The following is a 27,767-nucleotide window of genomic DNA, read 5'->3' on the forward strand; positions in this document are numbered from 1 at the left end:
AAACGATTTTCGTTTCGAATTGCATTGATATTTATATAATCGATGTGACTTTAGCAATACGACACTTTTTTGTCGCTTAAAGAACGGATAAAATATGAAAAGCCATTTTTTATTGCTAGTATATACTGTCAAGAAAAAAAATACAACACAAATATCTTAAATATCGCTTATTTTTAAATTTTAAACACAAATGTTCACAAGTTAAAATCTCATCGTTGCTTAACACACAGAATTTCGCCATGTTTTGCTACAGCAGTTTCGTGTAATGAGCGAAATTAATGTACTGTATGTGAAACCCACAGATGGATGACTTCTCGAATAACGGCTATCCCAATGCCATCAATGGTATGATGACAGCCAAGAAGCGTTAGCAATATTGGAAGTTTGAGAATTCAACGCAAATGCAGTTTATATCGTAATGCGAGTTTGTGTCTCACCTAGAAATTTGATTCTAATTCAGAGTTTAATATAAAGTTAAACTTCAGCTAAATAAACATCAAATGAAACGAATATATACTATCTTGCTTTCACTACTTTTGTGAAGCTAAATTTATAATATTTGGTTAACAATTTTGAGTGAAAAAAATGATCCTTTGAACACACGCTTGTATGTAATTGGCATACAGTAGTTTTTTTTTCCTGTTAAAAACAGAGGACATTTTGGTTCTGTTTTCCATTTATTCTATTCCAATGAAACTACAGTAAATTTTTAAAAGACTAGACCCAGGCGATAACGTCAATGCAAAAATCAGGTTTTATTTGACGTTTCCCACTAATGTACGTTGCCCACTTGATGAAGACGATCCCATCGGTAGGAAAGACGCGGGTTTAAATCCCTTGTAATGTATCGTTTATTTATCCTTTTTAATCAAATAATGAATTAACCGGTATCATATGAAGGTGGACGGTTTCCTCCCGGAAACTCAGGTTTTTAGTATTTCAGAATAGGCAAACCGGCCTCGTGAACACACAGATCAACAGGCATGAATACTCACCCTTAGGGAATGTAACAAAGGATTGATTATGGCGGCTGTATTAATTCATCGTAATCCCGAAGCAGGAGACTCCACCTGTCCTAAGAGGCATATGGATTGATGATGAACCGCAACAAATTTATTTTCATTTATTCGTTCAATTCCCCACTTCTGATTATCAGATACTAGTTTTAATTAACAGAAACTTTTTACATCAGGTAGAGCCGATCGATTTTTCCAATTAACATTCACCAAATGTTTTGATGCTAAATATTGCGAATTATAACTGTACGTATTAATTCATTTGAATGAATTTTTCTGTTTATGATGGCGCTCATATCTTGAAAATGATAGCAGGCTTTGCAACGAGATTAAAATAACGCTCCAAATTCATAGCATCTCGTTTTTTTTTTCGTTTTCACCAAAACAGCATATTTAGTCTTTCAAAAATCACCTGTTATTTATTACTTTTAAATATTTAAGCAAATCTGTAGTGTTATCGGTAGAATTGTTTCTTATGAAAAAAAAATTCCAGTTCTGATTCAAAATTTATACGATTGTCTTGCCTTTTAAGATATATATAAAAGAAAATGAAAACGCGTTTTTTACTTTCTGTCCCCCCACACACTGACTTTAATGTTAGTTTAATTAAAATTAAAATTCCATTTCATTTGTAATGGTCTAAATCAGCTAAAAAGTTGTCCATCACAAGAGAGTGACATAAATTACCAGCGGTTTTAATTAGTCCATTAACAGCAGAGAATGTCCATGAATTTCAATGTCCGCGGTTGGATAACATGGCCAACTTCCCTAAAGTTAACTGCGCGAGAAATTATCCAGCCCTACTTTGTAGACATCGTGACAAGAAGAATTCCATCAAGTGAAGTTTGGCCAGATGCCAGGTAGACACGAAAATTGACGATCGCTAGGAGACAAGAAACTTCTAGAGTTATAAGTAATCTGTCTTGATGTTTACTTTGTTTAATGTTCGTTGGGTCCATCAGCATCCCACAATTTCAGAGCTCCAATATGAATGAACATCTCGTGACTTCACAGAGAAATGAAACAGAGCCGATCCATAAAAATATGTGAAGGACTTCCTAGATAATCAAATTTTTTTAGAATATTGCGCAGATAAAATATTTTGGGATTGATCACTGTCAAAAAAAAAACAAATTCATAATGCAATCAATGACAATTCAGTTGACTTAAGTAAACGATGATCCATAAGCAGAAAACCATGATAAGTACAATGCTTCTAGCACTGCTCATTATAATATTTTTATAGTATATATATATATGTATATATATATATTTAAAGATCAGATGGTTGATAAACAGATATATAACAATATAAATCAGTAGTAGAGAGGATTGTAAAACAGAATGATAGGTTATAATTTATTGGAAGACTGTGGATGTGTGGAAGGGTCTTATCAGGACCGTTCAGAACCCGAGTTAACATACTATGTACCTTCTGATAGTTACTACAGTCTATTGCTTTTGTTTTCTAGCTACACAAACAATTAAATAATTATTATTTATTATAACGGAGTAAGAGGTTGAAGTAGGGTATAATAATTTTTTTGTAATGTGAATCCCACTCATTAAAGGCTATTAGCCTTTGATCGGTGGAATTCCTTCAAAGGCTCTCAAATGGCAGCCTTTGTGTGTGTGCCTGTGCGGCGTATACACAGACGTATATATTATATAAAGCGATCTGCATGATTTGCATCAGTATTGCACTAATTAATCGAACTACGAATTTCTATGCTCGTCTTTTTATTAGGACTTTTGATTATCTTATTAGCACAAAAAGAAAATTAAGAATAGTACAGTAAAAAAGATAATTTTCAGAGTAGTAGTTCTGAAAATTAGCTTTTGTCGTGAGTGATGTGTATTGGTATTTGAATTGCAACTTAATCTTTTAAATAAAATAACATCCTGAGTTACGTACTTAGGGGTCAGGTACAATTCGATTCGTAATTATATCTAATTTTTTAATAAAGAATGATCATAATTATAAGAAATGATATTTTTAAGAGGGTCAATAGAAAAACTTCTAAGACTGATTATTAAAATGGTTATCAGTTGATAGGATAATAGTGAATCCGATGTGTGCTTAAAAGGAGATGCAGATTAAAATATGATTAAATTAGAGAAAGGGCAAGCTATGTATTTATTATTTATTTAAGGTGATATTGAATAAAATTAGAGCTCTTCATTTATTTAGTCGCTGAGTCCCGTTAATGTTTGAGCAGTTAATTTGCCGTGTTTAACTTCATTTATTTATTCTTGATCTGAATTGAAATTGAGAATTTATTTTCATCATAACACTAAATACGGATCTAAACCTTATAATCTCTTTCAGCTTAAATTTCTTTGAGACTTGAAAATAATGTGTTTTCCCTATATCAAGTTATTAGCATGACCATAGGTATCCTAGAATGGTGGTGGTGGGTCCCTTTAAGCTTGCCTGTTTTAGTAGTGGAAGCTACAGTTTGAAAATAATCATCTACCTTACTCTAACAGCACTTGATGGGGAAAGGAGCAAGAGGTAGAAGAAAGTAAGGAAATAAGAGTAGAAGATGGAGATATACGGGATGCTTATTGTAAGAGGCATGACTCAGGTACCTCAGGTTTGTTATACCATTACTCACCAATACGAGCTCCTCAGGTTATAACATAATATTATTATAATCCTTTACACTATATATATTAACAAACTGTTATAATACATTATTACAGTACTTTATTTAATAGTTGATTTCACACAACTGAATGTTAGCGCGATGAAGCAGTTAAAAATGTAATGCTGTATTTCAAAAATTTCATAAATCATCTGAATCTGTTTGAAATATCGAATTAAGGATTATAAGTAAAACATAAGTTACATTATTATTACCGAGAAAAACTGAGTTTGCTAAGTTATGTAAAAGTTATGGCGTTGTATATAAACTGACAACAGTATTTTCAATGTAAATGGCTTCACGCATATAGATGCACTTTTTGAAATAACAATTAATGCTGACATAAATAAAACAAATGAGGATATCATACCTTTTTGCCACGTGACACTCTTAACCGGATATCCTCCATACGGACAACGGACGATCATATCATTTCCGGACACTCCAGATACGTTACTCAGAGGTCGAACGAACGGTGGCCCGTAGATATTTAATCTCGAGGACTGCCACACCTTACCAACGTCGTTAGCCACCTCGCACGTGTACAGGCCGCTATCTTCTACTCTGGTTTCAGTGATGTTGATGTAACTGGCCTTTTGACCTTGGCTCGTGATATAATCGCCGGTGATTACTCTCTGGCTCTGCATCACTGGGACGCCGTCCACATTCCAGGTCACTTTCGGCATAGGATTTCCGGATACGACGCACTGCATCGAGACGAATTCCCCAGAGTGCACGGTCTTCTCTTGAAACGCTGACACCAAGTAAGGAGCCACCTCTGCCGAAGAATTTATCGACAGCTTAAAACTAGAACTGCAGATAATTAGCAAGAAATATGAAATGATTGGTTCTTATTTATGGTCTCAAAATTAATTTGGATAATAGAGATTAGCTTAATAGCGTGTATATGCGTTAGCTAAAAGCGAGTGCCTTATATAGGCGACGTTTATTCAAGGCTGCATTTAGTTTATTTATTCATAGTCGTACTAAACGTAATAGTCTTAAATTGCTGTTAAAAAATTAAAAGGTATTAAGGCATTCCCAGTTCTGTAAGGTAGCTTAACTTGTATGTCTTCGTGACATTTTACGTGTATTTCACAATAATACATTACTATCTTATAGATTTCCTTTGTTTCTTGAATATATAAATACACATAACATAACATAGACATAACGTCTCTCGGACTGTACACGTTTCAATTAGATTTAATAGTAATGACCTCGGTTAAAATGTATCAATCAAGTTCTCATTTTAATATCGTCACCGAACGATTTTAGTGAAAAAGGAGAAACGTTATGGATTTATGCTATAGTAGTAATCCAGTCTAAATAATAATGGTATTAAAATGAGAACTTTAAATATTACTGTACTTCATATTATTAAACATTAGTAATAATAAATAGTGAACGTTAATGCATTTAATAGGAAATTAATTATTTAATGATTTATTTGGTACCTCACAGCAATTGCATGTTATGACAGGAATGTGGATTAAGTTTGATTTGTAGAGACGCGGTATTAAACTCACAATTCCAAGCCAACTTTTAAGAAATAAGAAACACCATTAATTTAGAATAGTTTGGTATCTTTCTGGAATAGGACAATTTAGAGGATATACGTGCATTTTTCTTCTGATTTTCCCTCCCCAAAACATAATTGTTCACAATTATTTTGATTACAACAAAGTTTTTGTCATTTTCTTATCATTAGAATCAAAATGAAATTTTTATCAATCATAGCAGATAGATGTTATTGAATTTTATGTAGAGAATTGCTAATAATGAAAATAGATATCCTAAAATAAATATTCCCATCTCTCAGCCTTATCAGAGTTAGCGTACTACTAAATGCATATACTACCCACCAAAACAATTAAAATGTTTGCATCAAAGTATTTCAAAGGAAATACATTAAGGGACTGCAGAATATGATATGTTAGAGACAGCTCTGAGGTTGAATTTCTAATTTCCTTGTGCACAAAATATTCATGTTTTAAACTTAGAGATAACAGTTTATATCTTGAATTATACTCTGCACTTATGTTATGGCAGGATATTTTTTATGTTTTATTTCAGAATCATGCTGGAAATCAAATTGTCACTAATCACACGATAACTTTATCTTGCAAAGAAGGATTTTGTAGTATTTTCTTCTTCCATTTTCTTTGTTTAGATGCATATAAAATTTGCTTTTAATTTTCTACTTGAAAAAATGTTTCTTTTGCATTTGTGCTTTATCTTATAGCAAAGTTTGATGTGCATCTGCTTATACAACACATGTATATTTTTCTAGCTATTTCAAGACATTTAACTTTCAAGACATTCCACAATTCTCCTTCACTTCTCTTGTTTGCCTCTTATACTAGTCTCATATATTCGTAGTTGTTTCGACAAGAAACAACATGTTTAACAAGTTACACAAAGTTAAATTGACTTAACAGGAAGTTAATTCTCATTATAATCCCTTCTAGAGTTCTCTTTTCTAGTAGAGGCGTATTAAGTCAACTAATGATGGAACATTTTCTATCATTTGAATGAGATTTTGATGTTTCGTATTTTTTGAATAAATAAATATTTTATCTCTTCTACTTAGATTTCTAATGATATCTTAATATCAGCTTGACTTTTAGATTATTTAAAATATAGCAATATTGAACATGTTGAGTTTTAATTCGCCTGCGGTATATTTTAAATAATTCCAGAATTATACTGTTATTTTTGCTTCACAGCTGAAATATTTATGCTCAAGATACGGAATTTCAGCCAGAAATGCGATGTCTAGCGGTTTGATTCAAGTGCCGTATTCTGAGAGACTATTGCTTTGGATAGAAATGCTATTTTTAACTTCCACATTTTATACTTTGAAAGTCTTCCAACTTGTATAGATTGCGAGTTAAGCTGTTGACACTAATTAACATTACCGAGCCGTGCAAACAGAGCTACTCACAAAGTTTAACAAGCTTCGAGTGGAAAACGAATTTGATTTGAGTAATGCCGATAAAACTTTGTGTACAAGGAAAGAAAAAAACCACGCATCACGCGTTCAACAGTAGAGGTTGTGGTATGAGAAGTTTGGAATTGAAGTTTTAAAAAAAATAAATTTAAAGAAATTGGATAGGAGTGAAATCAGTTATGACCTGTACGCTATTATCTTTCCCGTACTTCAGTGAATTAATGTTATTTGTAATTTAGATGTTGATGACTTTAATAAATAATTAAAACTTGTAGGAAATTTACGCAGAGGTTAAAATTATCTCTGAAATTTCTGCCTACCATTTAATGAAGAATGTAACATGGGTTGCTAATATAGTTATATTGCGTTAATAAGTATGTATCTATCTGACCTAAATTTAGACCAGAACTGGTAGATGAATGTTACTCGAATGAAAGAGGAATACTGAAAGATGATACACGATTCATCTTCCAGTTACATGTTAGATTCAACGCCTGTCAAGGCCAAGTCACTTGGCTTCATACCAACCTAGTTGCTATTATAAATCGGTTAATTCTATTTACGTAGTGGGTTATCGACTACTTGTATTTCTGAGTCTATTCCCCCCACCCCACCCCACCACCACCACCACCTATTTTGCGGGATTAAAATCATCTAGTCTATCGATATATCCGACCAGCCAACTCAACTTCATTCGAAAATCCATTATAATGATAGTTCACCTTCGAACGAGAAGAGACTGAAATCTAGATTTTATCCAATCAAATGACCCCATTGTTACCAACTAAGCCACAGATACTTGTGGGTAATATTAATGTTGATATTAATACTTTCAACATGGCAAATCTAATAAGGAATACTACTGAGAGTATGATCTTATCAGTGCATAATAAATAATAATAATAAATACAACGTAGATGACAGGGGTTCTCCGACTTTTCGATATCGTGACAATAAATACTTTGTTTATTTGAACTTAAATAAATATTAAACTAAATAAATATTATCGGTCATATCTTAATTCTATAATTTATGATTTTAAAGAGAGTGTCGTTTTTTTCTTTTAAAGTTCATTTCATGTCTCCTGGATATCATGTTCAGCACCTCTGAAAGAAGTCCATTTAGGAAACGTACATTTTTTCTAAGAAATATTATTTTCATTTGAAGGTCTTCTGCTTGCAGAGTCAACCATGAGAGGCTGCCTTGGTTTCTTTCTAGATTAAATGTTCCACATGCTCTTAACGGAGTTTTTTTTCTTTGTTCTGCCAATGTGGAATAGCCAAGTTGTCATCGAGAAAACTTTTCTTTAGCCCTAATGCGTTTACTGTTCCTTCTATTGTTTGATTGTCCTTGAAGATGCATTCCATTCGCATCTCCAAACATAATCCTTTTCCCTATCGGGTTACATGATCGTTATGTCAGCATATTTCTTTCACAAAGCACTCCGATAGTTTCTGGGTCTGCGGTTTGATGAGTGTTGTCACCATCAATCTGTATTACAAGAACAGATTTTTTCCCGTTTTATTGTACTGAAGGATGCACACATTAAGATGCCTTCTGTAAAAATGAAGAATAAACACTTCTTACTTTGAAGAAGTTTGTTTCTAACCGTTAATTTAATTTTGGGTGTACATGCACATCGTTGAGAATCTCAAGAGTGATAGATTGACTGCTAATAAAGTTTTTGTCCCCCTGATCAAATGTGACTTCGCTAACTTTATACGTTTATATTCCTTAATTGAGCAACTTCCTTTACCGTTTATCGATAGGTACCTTTCGCAAAATGCTTAGCACTTATTAAATTCGTTTTTTCCCGTCCATCCATCTGTACGTACATAACATAGAACTGGCTTGATGGATTTTATTAATATTGGGATTTTGGATGTTTTTTTAAATATTGCTGAGTCGTTTGAATTTTAATTGTGTCATTTTTAATAGCGAAATTATTCAAAATGACATGGAATCCTTATTGATAATAATGGTGTTTATAGTGTAAGTATGAGCATTTTATTTAGTCGAAACGTCTTGGACTGATATAAAGATCATTAGTAGAATTCCAATAATTATTTGTATGATTTATGCGCACTTTTTTTCACGTATAACAACTATCATATACAAATCCCTAGTTTAATCTTCAGACTTTAGTCACTGTTAGTTTTACAATTAATTTTAGTTTTAGAAATGGAAGCTTCAAGTGGTAGTGGAAATTGCTAACTTGGTTAATTCAAATTAAGTGATATGTTCGTGGAATCTAGTTGAAAAACATAGTGATGATGATAATGATTCTTTAAGGTGCACGTTATTTGATTTAGGAGCTTACTTAGTGAGTTTGTGGGACGTCTCTTGTGTGCATCACATGCTGTTTCTGATGTTTGTAACATCCGTTTTGTTCAGTGGAAAGGTGACTTGAGTTCAGGATATGGGTTAAATGATACATAACCTAAATCTTCAGGATTGCTCAAGGTGAATAAAAAAAAACTAAGAAAAATATTAGCAACTTTGTGTATTCCAAGCTGGCATAGTTGACTAGATTATTGCTCCTCACTCAAACCAACGCGCTGTTGGCTCCACTCCTACTTTGAGTATGATGTTTGTGAATGCTATTAGGTAGTAGATGATTCTCGTAAACATTAAATCTCCATTAAAAAGGGTGATGGGAGCCTGAAGTGGTTTGGAAAAAATACTATTTGGTTTCCAAATTGAAGGCGAAACGGATTATTTAATCTTAACTCGCTAACGTACTTAAATGTACCAATACGTTGTTACAAACTTTGGTGGGTGAGTGTGACATCAAATATCTTGAAATTTAAACTGCCAGCACTAATATTTGGAGCCTCCGTAGCTCAGTCGGTACAGACGAAGCCATTTGGTCGGAAAGACCTCCTGGGCTCTATTCTGTCCATGACGTGAGGAACCATTATCTGGTCTCTTTCGATTAAAAGTAAGTTAGCTGGTCTTATACGAATGTAGGATTTTTTTTTTTAAATCGGAAATTCGGGTTTTTTGTCCCCCAGAACAGGCAAACCGGCGCAGTGAACACACACGGAATTACAGCCATGAATACTTATGACAATATATGGAAGATATAGGGTTCTCACCGCATGTAACGCTCGCAGTTCACCATGAGTCCCATCATGGTAGGCAACCTCATAGATTGGAGATGGCATTTGAATGGGATGGAGGACTAATATTTGACTGCATAAAACTGCTAAATATACAAATATTTCTATTGATTTTGAAAATCAATACAAAGTTAATAGAACAAACCAAAGAGGGATCTACAGGAGTCTCGCTTCCTATAATCGTACTATGATTTATGCTAGAGATATTTGCAATTCCATTCCCTTTTAATTATTTGAAGATCAAATATCAAATGGCCAATTTCGAATCTTTACATAACTTCATATACAGTTATCCAATTTCCAACCATTCGAAACGCTGCATATTTTTGAATGAGATATTTAATAATCAGAAGTATTTCATAAAATAATCTTATAAACAGCAATTAAAAGAAGATGCTATAAAGCATTTGTAAATCCAGCTTAAAGTATTTTCAGGAGATATTGTACTAGCACAAGGTATGGATTAACATACCTATTTCATACACTCATCATTATGTTGAAGCGAAACAAATTCTGTAAGCTGTTGCTAGCGCCGTTAGTCCTAAAATATGTAAGCATTTTAGGCACACCTGTTTGAGGAATAGCAAAGAAAATCCATGACGCTACTCTCTGAATAACCTCCGTATAAAAACATCATGCGACTAGATACAGGGCAGTGAATTAAAAACTCTATGAAATTTTCTTTGAGTGCATTCTTAACTAAACCATGATTAAAACAGCTTTAAAATCTTGTCTCGTATGAAGCCCCAAGGATTATCATACGGTCCGTGTACAGAATAATCTCGCGGCTTCATTTTAAACACGATAAATGTTACCCAGAGCCTACATGTTTTATAGTTTCGCCGTAAATGCAAACTTTCTTCATAATTATATTTTCATTAGACATGTATATTTTTCTTCCTTCGTTCTTTTAATTCCGGCCTTTTATTATTAAACAAGAGATCTATGTTTGCATAATGTAATTTAGTTAATACTTTTATCATGTAGTGTGCAATACGTTTGTGGCATCTTCAGTTTTGTTTTTCTAAACCATACATTTACTATTTAAATTCGTTGAATTAGCCGATGTTAACTTTGTGATTTTTATAAGAGAAGTTGGGAATATTAGAAAAACAAAAGCATTATTGTCATTCTAGTAATTTACTTTTTAAAAATAATAGTAGTTTAAAGGTATTCCTAATTTTACTACAGATATTTTATTTTAATTTGACAATTATCCATTAGATAATGTACAATGAGAAGAGTTTAGTATCTGATGAGATGAGATCAATGTAAGTGGCTTTCTTCAATACATTTCATAGACGATCCTGCATGTTTCCTAGGGAACGTATTCTGTAACTGTAATAATAGATTCTGAAGTCAACTACTTTTCATTGTTGTACATAACAGATTGCAACTATGAAAATAGGAGTAGAATAAGCCCAAAAAGTTTGAGTTTAATTTTCGGATATTAATGTGCTGATGAAGCTAGTCTATTTTCAACTCATACGAATATTCAAACTGCGCATAGAGATTTACATTTCTAATCGAGTTGAATCATCGATTCATTTACCGAAACCGCTGTTCCTTAGGGTATAATAGGCGCGCACTCCCTTGGGTTATGGAGAAAGAGGAAACTGCAAACTATCTTAAGCATTCATACGTCTATCTCTTTCTCCCCCTGCTCAAGAATGGGAAACAGATTGTAATATTCATGTGATGGAGGGTAGAAATTTCTAGCAGGAAACCGTTAATAAAATATCTCGACTTATCCAACATGCAGTGTATAATGCGTTTTCCAACAACGCGTTTCCGCTCGTTCTACTACATTTTCAACGTAGTATTTTTTGTAATAGTATTTTTGCACAGTGAGATCATTCATTATCATCACAACAATCGACTGTAGATAACGGTTTGTGGATTGTTTGTTTGTCATTAAAATGTACGAGTTGAAACAACTTGATTTTAACAGTGATAATGAATATTCAATTGGATAAAATTTCATCGAGTCAAAGTGGAATTATTACCAATAATTACATTATTATTAAAATCATTTTGCGTAAGAAAACTGAATCAGAATTATATAATGAAAAAAAATCAAGTAATCTTGAACCTAAACTGGGTCTGATATAAAATACAGATGGATTTTTCGTGTGATTTAGAAGCGTTGCCCTGAACAGCAATAAAATATTTTTGACATTACCAAATAAACATTTAAATAACAAAGTTTAGCACATAAACATGTCTTGATCATCTTAAAACACTTGAAAATATTTCTCTTTCGAAGATTTTTTTCTCGCGAAACAACACAAATAAAAATACTTCTCTGGCCTTGAAAACACGACACAATAATTATAAACGACACTGCATCATATCACTAAATAAATGTCATGCGGTTTTCAGTTTTGTTATTTCCTGTTGTGAACAGAGACTACTTTGGCAGGCATCCAATAGAGAATTATAAAGAGGATTTACATCTTCACGTCTCGGTAGAGATCGATAAAATTTTGTTCATGTATAGCAGAGACATGGATGCATCCGAGAGACCGTAACATTCACCTGTATATGTGCATTTCTCCAAACTGTAATCATTGAGGTCAAGCATTGTTATAAACAATTGGTATATCGCACTTTTTAAAGATGTCCGCTTATCCTATATCCACTAAACTGTTTTTCTCCATAGCTTCAACTACGTTTTTATTCAATACGTATGCGTTAAGATTACTGGATTGAGGTGATCTTACTTTGCAGTGATCCTCCTCAGTGTGCAAGTAACTGCCTTCTAATTATTATGATGGAAACAATTAAACGTTTATTAATGGGATTGATTTAGCAACTTCTTAGAAAGGATGCCATTGTGTGATCCGAAAACACTTGGATGGAAATGGCTAGACAAACCATAATTGTACATATTGGGAGACCAAGTTCGAAGTTCGTAACCCCAGCTGGGAAAGCAATTTGTTTAAAATGACCCAAGAGAATCATATTTCAAGTTCGGATACTCGCCACTCTAAGTATTCTGGCAGCTGATAACAGCTAAGCATTTGTCAAAGAACCGAACAAACAAAACTGTTATTGCAATGAACGAAAAAAAGCCCCAAATCCAGATACCATCGTGGTTGCATTTTATCCTTCATGTATCATTATTTCTCAGGATCAGGAGATCCCATCCATCTAACCTTAATTCCTTTCTTGGGTATAATGTTGTTAGTCTACAATTTATTGATATAGCTTCAAGGGATTGCTCTCACCTGTGAAATCTTGGCAGTATGCCAACGGTGCGATTCAAAACCATGAAAGCGTGCTGAAAAAGACCAATGATTGAGTGTTATTACTGTTGCGAAAGGGACCATAACAATGTTTTCATTAGCTTTTATTTTATCGCGAGGTTAAACCAGCAATCTTTTTTTTTTTGAATGAAAAACTCAAGTTACAATAGACGCGTTTTCGTATATATACTTATCCTCCAAATGATATAAATTAAATAAAGGTGTATGTGATGTAATTTACTTAAAACATCAAGCGAAGGAGTAAGCAATTGGCCAATACAAGACTGATGAAGAGCAGAAACGCTAAACCAAAAAAAAAGCACACTAGAAACCATAAGAACATTGGCGTAGATAAATTTGAGAAAGTAATAAAACTGATAACTAGAAAATATAAAGAAAATGCAGAAAATATTCGAAAAAATTGGTTAAATAACTAATCATTAGGATAATTATATTCACTTAAAATGGATGTGTTAAATCATGTAGTATCGACTCAATTGATATTAGGTCTTAAACATTATTTTTTGTTTTTATAAATAATAACAAGAACTCGAGTGTAGTCTAGATGAGATCAGAAGTGACAATGTTCTCATAATTGGGGATATGAATATTGACTTGCTGAGGGATAGCGGATCCTCTCAAGATTAGTTAGATCTACTTGCCATGCATGGACTCGAACAATATATTAATGTCCCCACGAGAGAATTCAATGGTGGTAGAACGTGTCTAGATCATGTATTCGGTAGGACGTTAAGTGGAATCAAAATCCAAGCAGCAGTTCTGCGCTAACCTCTGGCGGATCACTTTCCAATCGGTATTAAAGTGCATTTGCAAGTACAGCACAAAGATAGTACAACCGAAAACATTCCCTACTCAACAATTGACTCCAGAGTATTGAAACGTAACTTAAGTACTGTCTCCTGGGAAGATATAATGACGGAAACAAATATTGATACCTCGTATCATATATTTATTGCAATATTGAACAATAAAATACAAGACTCGAGTAAAGTATAAAATAATAGACAAAATGAAAGAAACAAAGCCCTGGTTTACACAGGAAATCAGACACCACATAAAAATTAGAGATAAAGTGTATAAAAATTTAAACAAATACCCGCACAATCAATATTTTGAACACAGTTTCAAGTACTATAGAAATCTAATACACTATAAATTTAAAAAAAAAGTAAAAACGAATACTACAGAAATGAATTTCTAAAATGCCAAGGAAACCCCAGAAAACAATGGAAGTTTGTGAATAAATTAATCGGTAAAGATACACACAAAAAGATATCGATAGGAATAGAGAAGAGATAGAGAATTAGCTGAAGAATTCAATAACCATTTTGCCACAGTCAGTGAAAGCATTCTGAAAAATGCTAAACCTACCCCTCGGAATTGCACTCTCAAGAGACTTGATAACTCCATATATCTTTTCCCCACTTGTGAAAACGAAATCAAGAATGTTATAGCTAGCCTAAAAACAACCAAAACTTCAGGATACGATGGTATTAACACAAACATTGTGAAAGAATGCCAAATGTACATCATAGAACCCCTAATGTACATTTTTAACTTATCACTGATGGCAGGCACGTTGTCATCAGATTTTAAGAAAGCCGTAGTTGTACCTATTTACAAAAAGAGAAGCAAAAAATAACTTGAAAAATTACAGACCGATCTCATCTCCCTTCTACCGGTATTTTCGAAAATATTAGAGAAATTGTAAAAATTAGACTCGTGAAATTTTTGAACAAAAACAACTTCATTTCAAAGAATCAATTTGGGTTCAGGCAAAAGTTTAGCACAGAACATGCTTTACTGAACTTCACAAACACAGCTTATACCTCCCTTGACGAACATAAACTAACATTAGCAGTATTTCTAGATATACATAAAGCTTTTGACTCTGTATCACATGAAATTTTAATAAAAAAATTAGAAGTCATAGGAATACGAGGTACTGCCCTAAACTGGTTCAAAATTATTTAAATGCCAGATCACAAATTGTAAAAATAAACAACAGCTATAGCAGCTCCAAAATAGTAGACTGCGGTGTACTACAATGATCTGTCTTATTATTGATATATAATATTTATATCAAAAATTTATATCAATGACTTTTGCAATCTTAAACTAAACAGTAAAATAAATACTTTTGCAGATGATGCAGTACTAATTTTCTCTACAGACACAGCTGAATAAATGAAAACCATCGTGAATGCTGATCTTTTGAAAGTAGCAAATTGGTTCTTGTCAAATAAACTCAGTCTGAATATCTCAAAAACTAAATATGTAAATTTTAACTTGCGAAATACAATTGGCAAAATGAACTTCACTGCACCATTAATTTTGCATGATTGGAATTGCAAGACAAATTCAAATTGCAACTGCGAGAAAATAGAAAAAGTCAGTGTAATAACTTACTTGGGATTAAAAATTGATAGTAATTTAAGCTGGAAACCGCATATCATCGATGTCGTAAATAAAGTAAGGATTATGTTAAACAGACTTGACTACCTAAACAGATTCTTAAATTTAAATATGCCAAAATATTATATTCTGCCTGGATTCAAAGCACACCACAATATGGTATATTAAGTTGGGGAGGAATCTATCGCACTACTCTGAAATCTTAGTCTCGACTCAGAATAAAGTAATTAAAATCTTAACTAGAAACAAATATAAGGATACTGCAATGTGTAATAAATACACCATACTAAACATACTAATCGTTAGATATTTATACGTCTGTAGGGTACTATTATTCATAAAAAACGACAATAAATACGTAAATATCAAACAAGATACTTTCCTTAGTAGACATAAGGGCCTAAAATATTTAGTTCCAAAAGCAAATAAAGAAGCAATACATTATACTTATTTAGCACCAAAAGTATTCAACACACTACCTTTAACAATAAGAAATGAAACTAACCCAAACAAACACAAAACTCTAATCAAAGAGTATTTATTTTCCCACAGAAATGAGGAAGCTCTGTTCAAAATAATTGTATAAATTATTGGTTTTTAACATATTTGTATTCGAAGAACCAGTCTTATGTGTAAAACGTAAAATTTAAATGCTATTTAACTGCTTTGTTTTATTTTGTTCCTAATTAATTGTTATGCAACTTTCTCTGTATGCTGAAATTTTATTTTATCTGCGATTTTATTATGAAATTATATTATAATAATATGTAATATATATATTATATGAATGTACAGATGTGTATACAATGAAAATGCATTACATAAATTTTTGTAACTTTATGCATGTCGTAATCTGGATGAGCTGTTGCTCTTAGGTTACACATATGATTATTCAACATATTGTACTATTATAGGAAGCTTACAAAAAATAATTAACTTGAAAAAAAATAATAAAAAAATAAAAAATAAATAAACACTTCTTTCTTAAATCACATGTAACAGTCGAGCACAATCCACATTAGTCTCTAGTTTTGCTTACTTTATATACGATATATGGATACGTATCTCTTTGCTCGCCTACCTCACTTTATCAGCTTTTCGCAGTTCATCAGAGGAATTACTGAGAAACGCCAATAAAAGATACCAAGAGTAAATGACCAATTGCATTGTGAAATGGCTTGACCAGATACAATAGTTTAATCTTAGCCACACTCGGCTTTTCCTGAACAGATACTACATTTCAACCTTAGCCATTCTGTTAGACTCATTCACGCATCTCGGAAATTTATTTATCGTTTTTCGAAAAATACTACATATTTCTTCTTTCTTCTTAACCGGTAGCCCTTTCCTCCTACACACACACGAGAGAGAGAGAGAGAGAGAGAGAGAGACAGTATATAATAATTTTGCAATTGCTTAAGTTGATATATACTGCATATGAACGCCACCGATGTGCAACAACAAAGATTAAAAAAGTGTAAATTATAAGTTTTTATTTCATTTAACGTATATTTAACAAAAGACGTAATATTTATTTTATCTACTTTTTTTGAAAAATGAATTTATTTAATTAGATATTTACAAGTACACCTTTTTGTTTATTTGTTAATATAAAATTTATAATACTATGTAGAGTGAATACAACGATCTCCCGTGTGGTGCTCGGGATAAGAATAGCCCCAATGTAGCTCATGAATGTCGTACAAGGCGACTAAAATGGCTAACCTGGGAGGGTAATGGATGGCAATGCTGTAGCCAGTGAAGTTCTAACTGAGGCTCGGCTATTGCTGTTACCCTCTTGCCATGATCAGAGCTTTATAGCTCAATAACACCTTATCCCTACAGTGTCCTCTACAGATAACGGGGAAGATGAAAAGCATTCTTGCTTTGCCCTTTTAAGCCAGTCCTTATAAGGACTATTAGCCAGTCCTTATAGATATAAATAAAACTATTTGGCATACTTGATAGGTAGGCTGATAAATATTCCAGAGAGTAACAGATGGATGCTGTAGGCAATGAAGTTGCAACTGAAGCTTGGCTATTGCTGTTACCCCGCCATGACCAGAGCTTGTAGCTCAATAACATCCCATCTTCTACAGATAACGGGGAATATGAAAAACATTCTTGCTTCACCCATCTAGCCAAAAAAAAAGCAACGATTTCTCATCTTATGTGGTAGTTATACTATGCTGTTTCTGTTATTTTGGTATTTATAATATGCCGTAGCATTACTCGAAACTCCTAATAGAGTATTATGGATGGCTACTGATTTTCGAGAGTTGCAATTGAGTTTCTCCTAATTCATTTGAGGAATGCAAAAAGCATCAAAGGATTCATTTATTTTTTATAGTTTACGCTAGTGACATACAAAACTTTATTCTTTTGTAATGGTTATAAATTTTGTAATTATTTAATAATATTATTTCATTATAGGTTTATAATATCAAAAATTCTGAGTATTTACAATATTTACTTTTTGTAGTGTCCTGTAAATATAAAATATAATGATAATATAACATTTATATTATAGATATATTATAAAATAATGAAAAATGTTAATTGATAATATTTCGATGAACAATATAACTGAATAAATTCAACCCAAAATAAGTAATTTGTCTTAAGAAATTCAAGTTTTCCTTCACCAACTTCATAAATTGGTGTTTTTACATGTCTTACCTCCTATCCTTAGCTCTGCTGCCCCTTGAGCCGCATCTTGTTCGTTATACACAAAACACTGATACATCCCTCGGTCTTCTCTCCTTATTGATGCAATATGCAGCACATCCCTAGAAAACAGCTGGATTCTACTGTTCGTTAATAAATGACGGTGATCTTTCTTCCACACTACCGTGTGTATAGGATAACCCCTCACCGAACAGTTGAACGTAGCGCTGTCACCTATGTTCAAAACTTGCAGTTGTGGCAACACGTACACGCTCAAAGGCGCTGAAAATGTAAAGTAGAAAGCGTCTTTTGTATTGTACAGTAAATAATAATTCACGTAAAAGTGGCAATAAATATTGAATTATAGATTTTTACAGCAAAAAAGTGTGGGCAATTATCAGTACTTGAGAATGACGAAATAAGGACAATATAAAATCATCGTAATATAAATTAAATATATTTACTGTATTTTAAAATAAATTTTTGTGGTCTCTGAATGAGACAGCCAATTCGTTCTTACCGATATCAAGAATGATCAGCTAAGAAAACATATTTCACTCTCATAGTTTATATCGATAGTATGTCGTATGGATCATTATCAATATTTAGAGGGACGTACTTTGACTTCTGGACTATGTGAACTTTTTTCCAAGTTCGACCCTATAATTGTTTGCCCGCCTGTTTCTCCGATACTTTTTCCTTTATGTTCAAATATCGACAACTGCAAAGGTCGATAAACCCGTTTCTTGAATATTCACTTTTGCTTCGATCCTTTTGATGTCTTCTGAATACACCCGCCCCACCGTGAAACCTTTACTAAAGAAAATACAATCGACAGTCTTCCGCATACATTATAACTCGTCTCGAATTCGACCGTGTAGAAATGCGGACTACAGAATTTCCATCGAAAGTAAAACAGTTTCATTTACTGTCGTGTTTTATGTGGACGTTGAAATCCCTAATGGTCTTTGAGCCGTTGAATGGTTGTATGCTACTGTGGATGATCTTTGGTGGCACAAAATTTGCAGAAAATTGTCCCCTCAACCTAATTAGTCGTTGTATGAAGACAAATGATTGTACGCAACAAGGACTACAATAACTCAACGACAATTAGAAGCGCCGTTAGAACTCTAATTACCAATTGTTAGGTCCGCCTAGCCGTTTCTTGGTTTTGTTTCATAAATTGCCCGTTGTGAATGCGTCTCGCGATTCAGCACTTTCAATACATCACGTCATATTTGAACTCGACAAACCGGGTTAATAATCCGTAATACAATTTGATACGAAACGTATTCTTAAGAAGTTTTTTCTCTCCTTTAATTCTAGCTTCTACATCGCCCTTCCAAGCCGATAATCTACGAGCTAAAAGTGTTATTCTCTAGAAGGGCACACTTGACCGCACCCACCAAATAATCATCGCGCAGAACATCTCTGCTACCTGTCTCAAGAGATGACTGATCATAGTTGCAATTCCTGAACTTTGAGCCCAACCACACACGTTGTTGACATATTAATCAAGACTTGTACCAGAAATCTGGGATGAATAATACTATTCCAGATAAATGCTGGTAGTAAGGTAATGTAAAGCCTCCTTTAACCGTAACAGTCTGCTAAAGCAGGCGCGAGGTTATATTTTGGCTAATTACTGAAGCAAAGTACACACGCACACATGGTTGGCGAAGCACGAGCTAGCGGTAATTGCAGCGCTCCTTTGTACGGCGCACTAAATGAAACTAAAGGGGTCTTACCAGAGACGACGAGTGTTGTGTCCATCCTCTTCTCTCCAACTCTGTTGCTTACAATGCACTGGTAATTTCCTCCATCGGTTGGCAGAGCTTTCTGGATAATTAACACTCCTTTCACCTGCTGTATCCTTTTGTCTTCGTGAGCGGGCAGCAAGCCTCCTGCAGTCTCCTTCATCCATCTAATGACAAGTAGAGAAAGACTTCTTTTTTTAAAAAAAAAATTGTATACTGAATTTTCATGAAGATATAAGACGTTTTGGTATCTTAGTAAAGAGAGAGAGAATACCTTTTGCCTAGCAACAAAAGTGGTAATTTTTATGTTGGGATGTAATTGATTACTGCAAGTTGTTTATGACAAGTTATGCTCGGAGTGTCTTCGCTAACGGGTTTCGTGTTTAATGTTGCCTGGGTAATTTCATAGCTGGTTGTTGACCTCGTAACTTACGTCATATTAAAGTGCGCTTTTTTATTTTTATTTTTATTAAGCAGTGATCATTTCAGGAATGCATTTTTTCCTGTACATTCGGACGGATGTGTCTAATGGTAGCTGTGAAGGTGCTATACGCTATGGGGATGAGGATTATTTACGTTATAACCGTGCTATTTATCAAACTTGCAAACCCGTAAATGCATCATTCTTGTCTTAAACTTCACGCACCGTAAATCATAACGACTTATACCCAAGTTATAACAGAATTGTTTGCTATAACCATATATTGTTGTATTACCGGTGTTTGATGTCCAAGTAATGTGCTCTACAAACTTGGTCATCGATTCATAAAAACAATTGTATATAAATGCTTGCACCCCAGACACATAACTAAACAGTACTCAAGTTTCATAAATCACTATATGGAAAAATAATTCCAGGAAGACATGATCTTTTCATTATTCATTATGGTGGAGAAAATTTCAATGAAATTATTCTAACATGAAGGAGCCGATTGTCGACATAGTCGTTCTTCGTCCGTCAATCCGGGATATCCATTAGCATCTTAAATGCAATCATTGGTAATTTTTATTGGACATCTCAGGTTGTTTTTGAATAATTATAACATAATAAATTATTAATTTTCAACCCATCCGTCGCTTAGGAGGGTCAGAGTATCCTGATTAGGGGGGAAAGGCGAATTAATGAAGCGGGCTTGCCATTCCTCTGCTGCATCCCCTAAGGGGAAATTTATGCTTGTAGATCTGTGTGTTCACAGGGCTGTTTTGAGGAACGAAAAAAATGAGTTTCCAAGAGAAAACCCTCCATCTACATATCAGACGGATGATTCATCATTTGATTGAAAAGAGTTTCTCATCCCGGTCTTTCCAACCAAATAGTACGTCTATACCAAATGAAGAGTCTCCGTAGCTCAGGCACAATAGACTGAGCTTCAATTTTAGTCCATGATGTTAGCAACCTTTATCTGGTATCTTTCGGTCTCATAGAGGTAGGGTTTTTTTTTTCACCAGGAAATTCGGGTTTTTCCTCCCTCAGAACAGACAAACCGACCCGTGAACACACATGGATTACAGCCATGAATGCTTATGTCCCAGTCATAGGTCTGATTCGTCTGTTATATTCCGGTACAAAGCCCGGATAAAATGAAGGGGAGAGGGGCTGGGGAAAGTAATAGTGAATTACCCTGTAAAAATCTTACAGGAAATACTTTGTGGCAAGAACACTTGCGTACAAAGTTACCAAGAGTCGAATACGACTGAAGGGTTAAATGATCATACTAATTGAGCTACAGAGGCCGGAAGTATCATAACATATATGCATACTAGGCTAAGGATTAATAGCAAAGAACAGGAGAAAATTTTTGGACGTGGACAAACAATTTTTGCAGTGAGATTTGTGTATAAAAGTTAAAACAAAAAATGCTTATTGCTTGGATCTATACCTCGGAATCAAAAAAAAAAATTGAATAATCCAAGAAAATGTGTTGAATGATTTGCAATTCTAATTTATTGCACAGAAAGTAATTATTACCAAATATGAATTAGCGTCATCTAAATCTACGTACTTTGATTATATAAACACATAAAACCGTAATATAAATTATAAAAAAAACGTTATTTGAAAACATTCGCAAAATTAGAATATTCCAAATTTTTCCGATTGGTTTTGAGGAGAGCATAGAAATAGTATCCATTTCAGTAGCTGCGCGACTAACTCGTGTTTGCGCGTGAATTTCAGTTAATCATTTGCTAAACATGGGTCGACCGAGTGATACATCGGAAGATAAGAAGTTTCGTATGGTGTCTCTACACAAAGAAGGCCAAACTAATAGTTCATAGCCAAGGAATTGAAATATTCCGAAGAAAGCGTGAGTAGAGAGTATTGAGACAATACAATTAATATTACATTTTTGTGTGTTTACATGGTTATATAATAATTATTTTATATGCAATAAATGAGAATTGCAAATCATTCAACACATTTTTTGATATTCGGATGTGCATGTATTTTAATCATCAAAGTTCAGATTTTATCAGTTATCTTTTGGAACACAAAGGATAAAGGGAGGAATGATAGATGGATGAATATCACAGGAAAAAAAAAACTCGAGTTCATTAAGTATTCTTTGTTATTCACCAATCCTCAACAGGTTATAAACAGATTGATTTCTTTTTTATCTTTTTTTGTGAAATTCAAATTAATTTTGTTTACACACTGATGACTAAATCTTGCATAAGATTAAACTAGATCACGCATATTAAAATGTACATTTAAACGAATGATTTTATTTAAAATTCTTGGAAAGAAAGAAGCTCCGTCCATTAAGGTTTGATAATTATCGATTGCAATATTTCTTTTTTTAGTGAGACGTATTTTTATTTCCAGTCATTACAAATGAAGAACAGGCAGATAATTGCTAATGTACCAATCATTGGCGTTGAGCTTAATGATCCTAAATGGTTATAGACGTGTTTGCTTTTATGCATTGAGATTGAAAGAGTTTTTAAAGGTCCCTCGGTATGTTTTGTGTGATATAATAATGGAAGAACGTTTCAGTCTGGGAATGGAATTCGCTTTTATATTCTCACTTAATGGAAGAACCAAGCTGAAAATGACTTCACCAACTAACTTCAGTTTTAGGAAGCATTTCATGTTTTTTCTTTATTTTTATTTTGAAATGTACATACAATCGCAGCAATTTTTGAGTCATTGCGTTGTATGAGAAGTTAACGTGTGGCAAGATGATAATTGCACACGCCTTTATTTTTTTTTCTTTTATACAGGGTTGTTGATTGTCTCTTAATATCTCCGTGCTCTAGGTAAGAACTCGAGAATAAAAAACATAGAATAACAATTTTCTCATATACACAAAATGTGAAATGGAACTTGGACGAGTTATAATTATCTCTAGACTTGAGTCATTTCATCTGCTTGCATACTTCCGTATTCGAGATAATCCGGCAAGGGAATTTGTTTTTGAAGTTCTTGGATCATCATTTCGGAAAAAAAAAACATCTACTCGGGAAAATACACAATCATCTGTGAAGATTGCACATTCGTTCTATTAATCTTATAACTGAATGAACTCCTTTTTCTTGCATCTCCCATTCTTTCTATAATGTGAAATCGGTAGATTTCTGCCAGTGCTAGAAAACACGATAGACAAGTGCCATCTTGTGTACCTAATCTTAATTGGTATTATTCATATATGTGCTAAGTATATCGTGTGACGGTGAATATTTCTCAGTTGTCACGATAAAAATCGGTAGGAGAAATAAAATCAATTTACACTTACCAGATTACACTAACTTGGGAATCAGCTGAAAACAAAGGACTACAAAGACCAGAATAAGTTGTTTTAGTCTATGAAGAGAATTGAATCTAAGGTTTTTTTTGTGGTGAAGTAGAACATCAGATAGGGTATCACTCTACTGTACACACTATGATATATGCAAGGTGACCATACGTCGTTTATTTAAGAGGACAGTCCTTTATTTCATTGCTCGGTCTTTTTAGATTTATTTATTATATATTTTTTCTAAAATGGCTATTTTGTCCTTTATTTTGTGAGTTGAAATAGTAAACTGAATATTGGCGCTTAGCACACGGCCCACAGATCTGTGGCCGAAGATCGAGGAAAGCGTTTTTTTTCAGTCACTGGAACTTAAATATAAATGACGGCGAATTATTTGATCAAGTTCGTGTATTAAAAGTTATGTCACCAGTGAAAAGATCGAAGAATGGCGACAAAATGACGAGTCCTGCCAGCGTACATGGGTTGAAAATTTTAAATCGTGCACAGATAAACATGTATCTTTTAAAAACATTTTAAAAAACGCTGAATTTCGCTCACGTCTGTCTGGATCGAATGCCTCCACTGAACGAGTATTTTCATTAGTGAACAATATGTGGACCAGTGAAAAAACCCAATTAAAAATCGAAACATTGAAAGCATGCATTTATACCGAATACAACTTTAACATGAACTGTATACAATTTTATGAATTTTTAAAACACGGATCTGATTTATTAAAAACAGTTCATTCTTGCGAAAAGTATCAAAATTAAAATAATAATATGATTGTTTAAAATGCTATGTATATGCTTATATTTTATAATAAATGTTATAAAGCTCTTTAGTTTTAGTGGCACAAAAATAAACGCAACCTGCTTTTTTATTATGAAACCATTTCTGATTTGTCCTTTATTTTCTCCCAAAAAATATGGTCACTGTATATGATGGTCATCATATGGTAATAGTTAATTCGCACTATTACACATTAAAATTTTTTAAATACAGTTAGACGATAGGATTACTGTACATAAGATTACGATAGGCACGGGAAACGAAAATTCTAAAATGATAGGAAATAAGTAAGAGATATGATATTCTTGGCACTGTATTAATCAACTTCGTTACCACGTGGGAGTCACTTCGGTCACATGTCAGCTTTCTGTATGGTTACAAATACGAAATTTAGCATTAATTGAGTCCATTAAAATATGTTTGTAATGCATCTTAAAATAAGCATCTTGTGACTATTCCAAGTTATCGATTTATAATCTTCGCAACGTATTCGTTAGCGATCAATTTTTATCCTACCACTGGAGGTATTTCTTTTTTTATTTACTACCAGGTAATTCCATTCGTACCATTTTTTTAGAAACAGCAGGAATATTCTAGTAGACATACATATTTACGTAGCGCGTATGTTGTCTTTTTACTTAATCAAGTTTCCGTTGCTCATTAAGATGCTACTTCGATTTTTTTTGTTAATAGTTTACGTTCGATCATTATGAACAAATGTCTTCTACCCATTACTCCTAAATATTTGGTATTCGTTTCCAACTTACATCATATGTATACAGACGTACTTTTATACGACAGACGCATATTATAAGAATGATTTAACGAGTCAAAGGACAGTAGTAGGGTGGTCACTTCTGACAAGATCAAGATAAGATGAGGAATCGTGACGTCATTGGTTGATAAGATGACGTCATTGTGAGCGTGGCGTCACGAGATTGGAATGCTAGGAATTTCCCTGAGGGAATGTGTCTGACGTGAGCATTTGTGTTTTGGTTCGCATATGGAATTATGGGTGATGGTAGAGATAAGGATTCATGTTGTGATTGGTGGTGCACTTCTGACAAGATCAAGATAAGATAAGGAATTGTGACGTGGGTGGGTGTTGTTATCAGATGTAGATAAGTGACGTCATTTGTTAGTTGTCAATAAGTGACGTCATTGTTTTGAATGGAAAGGATGATATTAGGGGATAAAGAATAGTGTCGTGATTGGTGGGACACTTCTGACAAGATCAAGATAAGATAAGAATCGTGACGTGAATGTTTGTTGTTATGAGATGTCGATAAGTGACGTCATTGTTTTGAATGGAAAAGGGAGATATATTAGTAAATAAGGAATCGTGTCGTGATTGGTGGGACACTTCTGTCAAGATCAAGATAAGAAATCGTGACGTGAATGTTCGTTGTTATGAGATGTAGATAAGTGACGTCATTTGTTAGCTGTAAATAAGTGACATGTGTTTGGAAATTTCTGGGGAACATATGTCTCTCTGTGATATCACATGGTGTTTTGGTTTGGCTATGGAATTGTGGGCGATGTTTTTGAGATAAGATATCTTGGAATTTTCCCGTGGTGACACACATTCGTCATGTTTGGTTGTCTATAGAAGGGTGTACTAATTTCCAATACATTATGGGTATTTCTTTCCTGTTAAAGGGTGGGAATTCTTAGAGTAGAGTCATAATGGTGGCAGTGTTTCTAGGTTTTCTGAATAATTTAATTATATGCTGGTATTACTCAAACATACATTTTTTTTCCATAGCTCATCTGTATTTTCTTCTATATTCATATTCTAATTGAAGTTGATATTTTATTCATAATTCATCCGAATATTTAAAATTATGATCTTAAAGTTCAATAAATAAATAAATAAATAAACAAATCGTGTGTGAATTCACGACGATTTCGAAAGTGATCTTACTTAAACATACATACACTTTTTTCCCCTTCTATAGATGATTGTACCAATTTTTCAATACATTTACGGTTTTTTCTTTACGGTTAAAGGGTGGGAATTCTTAGAGTCTATTGACGGCTAGGTTTTTCGAGCTTTTCTGAATAATTTAATTATATGCTGGTGTCTCTACGGCATTTTAAAATAAATTAAAATAAACGGACAGTTAAATGAATTACAAAACTTTGTGTGTATTCTAGAAATCCTAATGATATTTTAAAATTACTTACAGCTTTCCAGAATGGTTCTTCTAAATACGAATATTCCAAAAAATATTCCGAAATAGTTGAATTTTATATCCACACTACAACACAAACACAAAAACCACAAAGAACGAAATTTATGTAAATACTGTAACCTGAAATAGTTGAGTACTTCTTCCTTTAGATTTCAGCCTGTAGATGCTATGTTATCGTCAAGAGCAATATCCCCCAGCGAACGGTTTTCTTCAAACGGGTCTTTCATGAAGATGACACGAGTCATATCCGTAAATTGCGGTATTGTTCAAAAGGTATCATTTTCTCAAGTTTTAATGTTTCTCAAATACTTACATATGACTAAGTGATTAGCATTCACATGATTGTGATGACACATATCCTAAAATTATTCATTCTTCGTTCTGGTGGGAAATTATTGGTGTAGTAAATTAATGCTTACATTTAATTTTTTAAAACAAATATTGACTATTAATTTTACCTGCGATTCCTTGTGCTTTTAACCTATTTCTGTAACTGAAATTTATTTATTTTATTTATTTTTTTCTTTAGCATTAGTAATTTTAAGTAAAAGATATTTGTGACAATCAAGGTTTGGAACTCACCCTTGCATTTTCTTTTAGAAATTTCTTTTGCCAGCACAACAAATAAATAGTTAGTTCTTATTATTTCAAATGAATACTAGCTCTCTAATATATACTTTGTTAATTTCTGTTACCTTTTATTTGACTGTAATATTATTACCAAATGGCTCTGTAAAATAGCCAAATTCTTACAGTATTGTAACTTTTCAGGTGAAATCTTCACCACTAAAATTCTGGCTATTAACTTAATACCCGGTTATTCCTTTTGCTAACAAGATTTGACAGTTTCTTGAAATATTTGAGGGCTTGCATGAACAAATAAGACTTTTAATTCAATGAATCAAAAAAAGTCTCTGGTTACTTTGTGGCATGAAATTTTACAAGGGAGAAAAAAAATGTTATCCTCCTCCTCCTTAAATTTGTATAACACATCAATGACACCCAATTTGTTCATTTAAATTTACACTTTATTTGAATGAAATATTTACAAATTGTATTCACTGAATCTAACAATGCAGAAAATAAATTGAAAAATACATCAAAGGCTCTTTCTCATGCTTGTGGAATTGTCATCATGTGGTTTTTGACAATGTGACTCTCATCTGAAAGTTAATTTTTCATTTAGTGTTCATTGGAAT

The 27,767-nt window shown here is 33.2% G+C and overlaps 1 protein-coding gene across 1 annotated transcript in view; it reads right to left on the bottom strand.

The window, feature by feature from the left end:
* LOC150094683 (cell adhesion molecule Dscam1-like) overlaps positions 1-27,767 on the bottom strand; it is a 216,207-nt gene that overhangs the window by 118,104 nt on the left and 70,336 nt on the right. The window contains exons 5-7 of the mRNA XM_090411621.1: positions 19,839-20,014; positions 18,103-18,372; positions 4,035-4,442 (exon numbers count right to left, since the gene is read on the bottom strand). Of these exons, the coding sequence (XP_090267747.1) occupies positions 4,035-4,442; positions 18,103-18,372; positions 19,839-20,014 (854 nt within the window). The remainder of the gene's footprint in view (positions 1-4,034; positions 4,443-18,102; positions 18,373-19,838; positions 20,015-27,767) is intronic.

The sequence above is a fragment of the Typopeltis vanoorti genome, chromosome 21 (genome assembly GCF_054136105.1).
Source record: "Typopeltis vanoorti isolate ZY-2024b chromosome 21, IOZ_Tvanoo_1.0, whole genome shotgun sequence".
In the NCBI taxonomy this organism is placed as follows: Eukaryota; Metazoa; Arthropoda; class Arachnida; order Uropygi; family Thelyphonidae; genus Typopeltis; species Typopeltis vanoorti.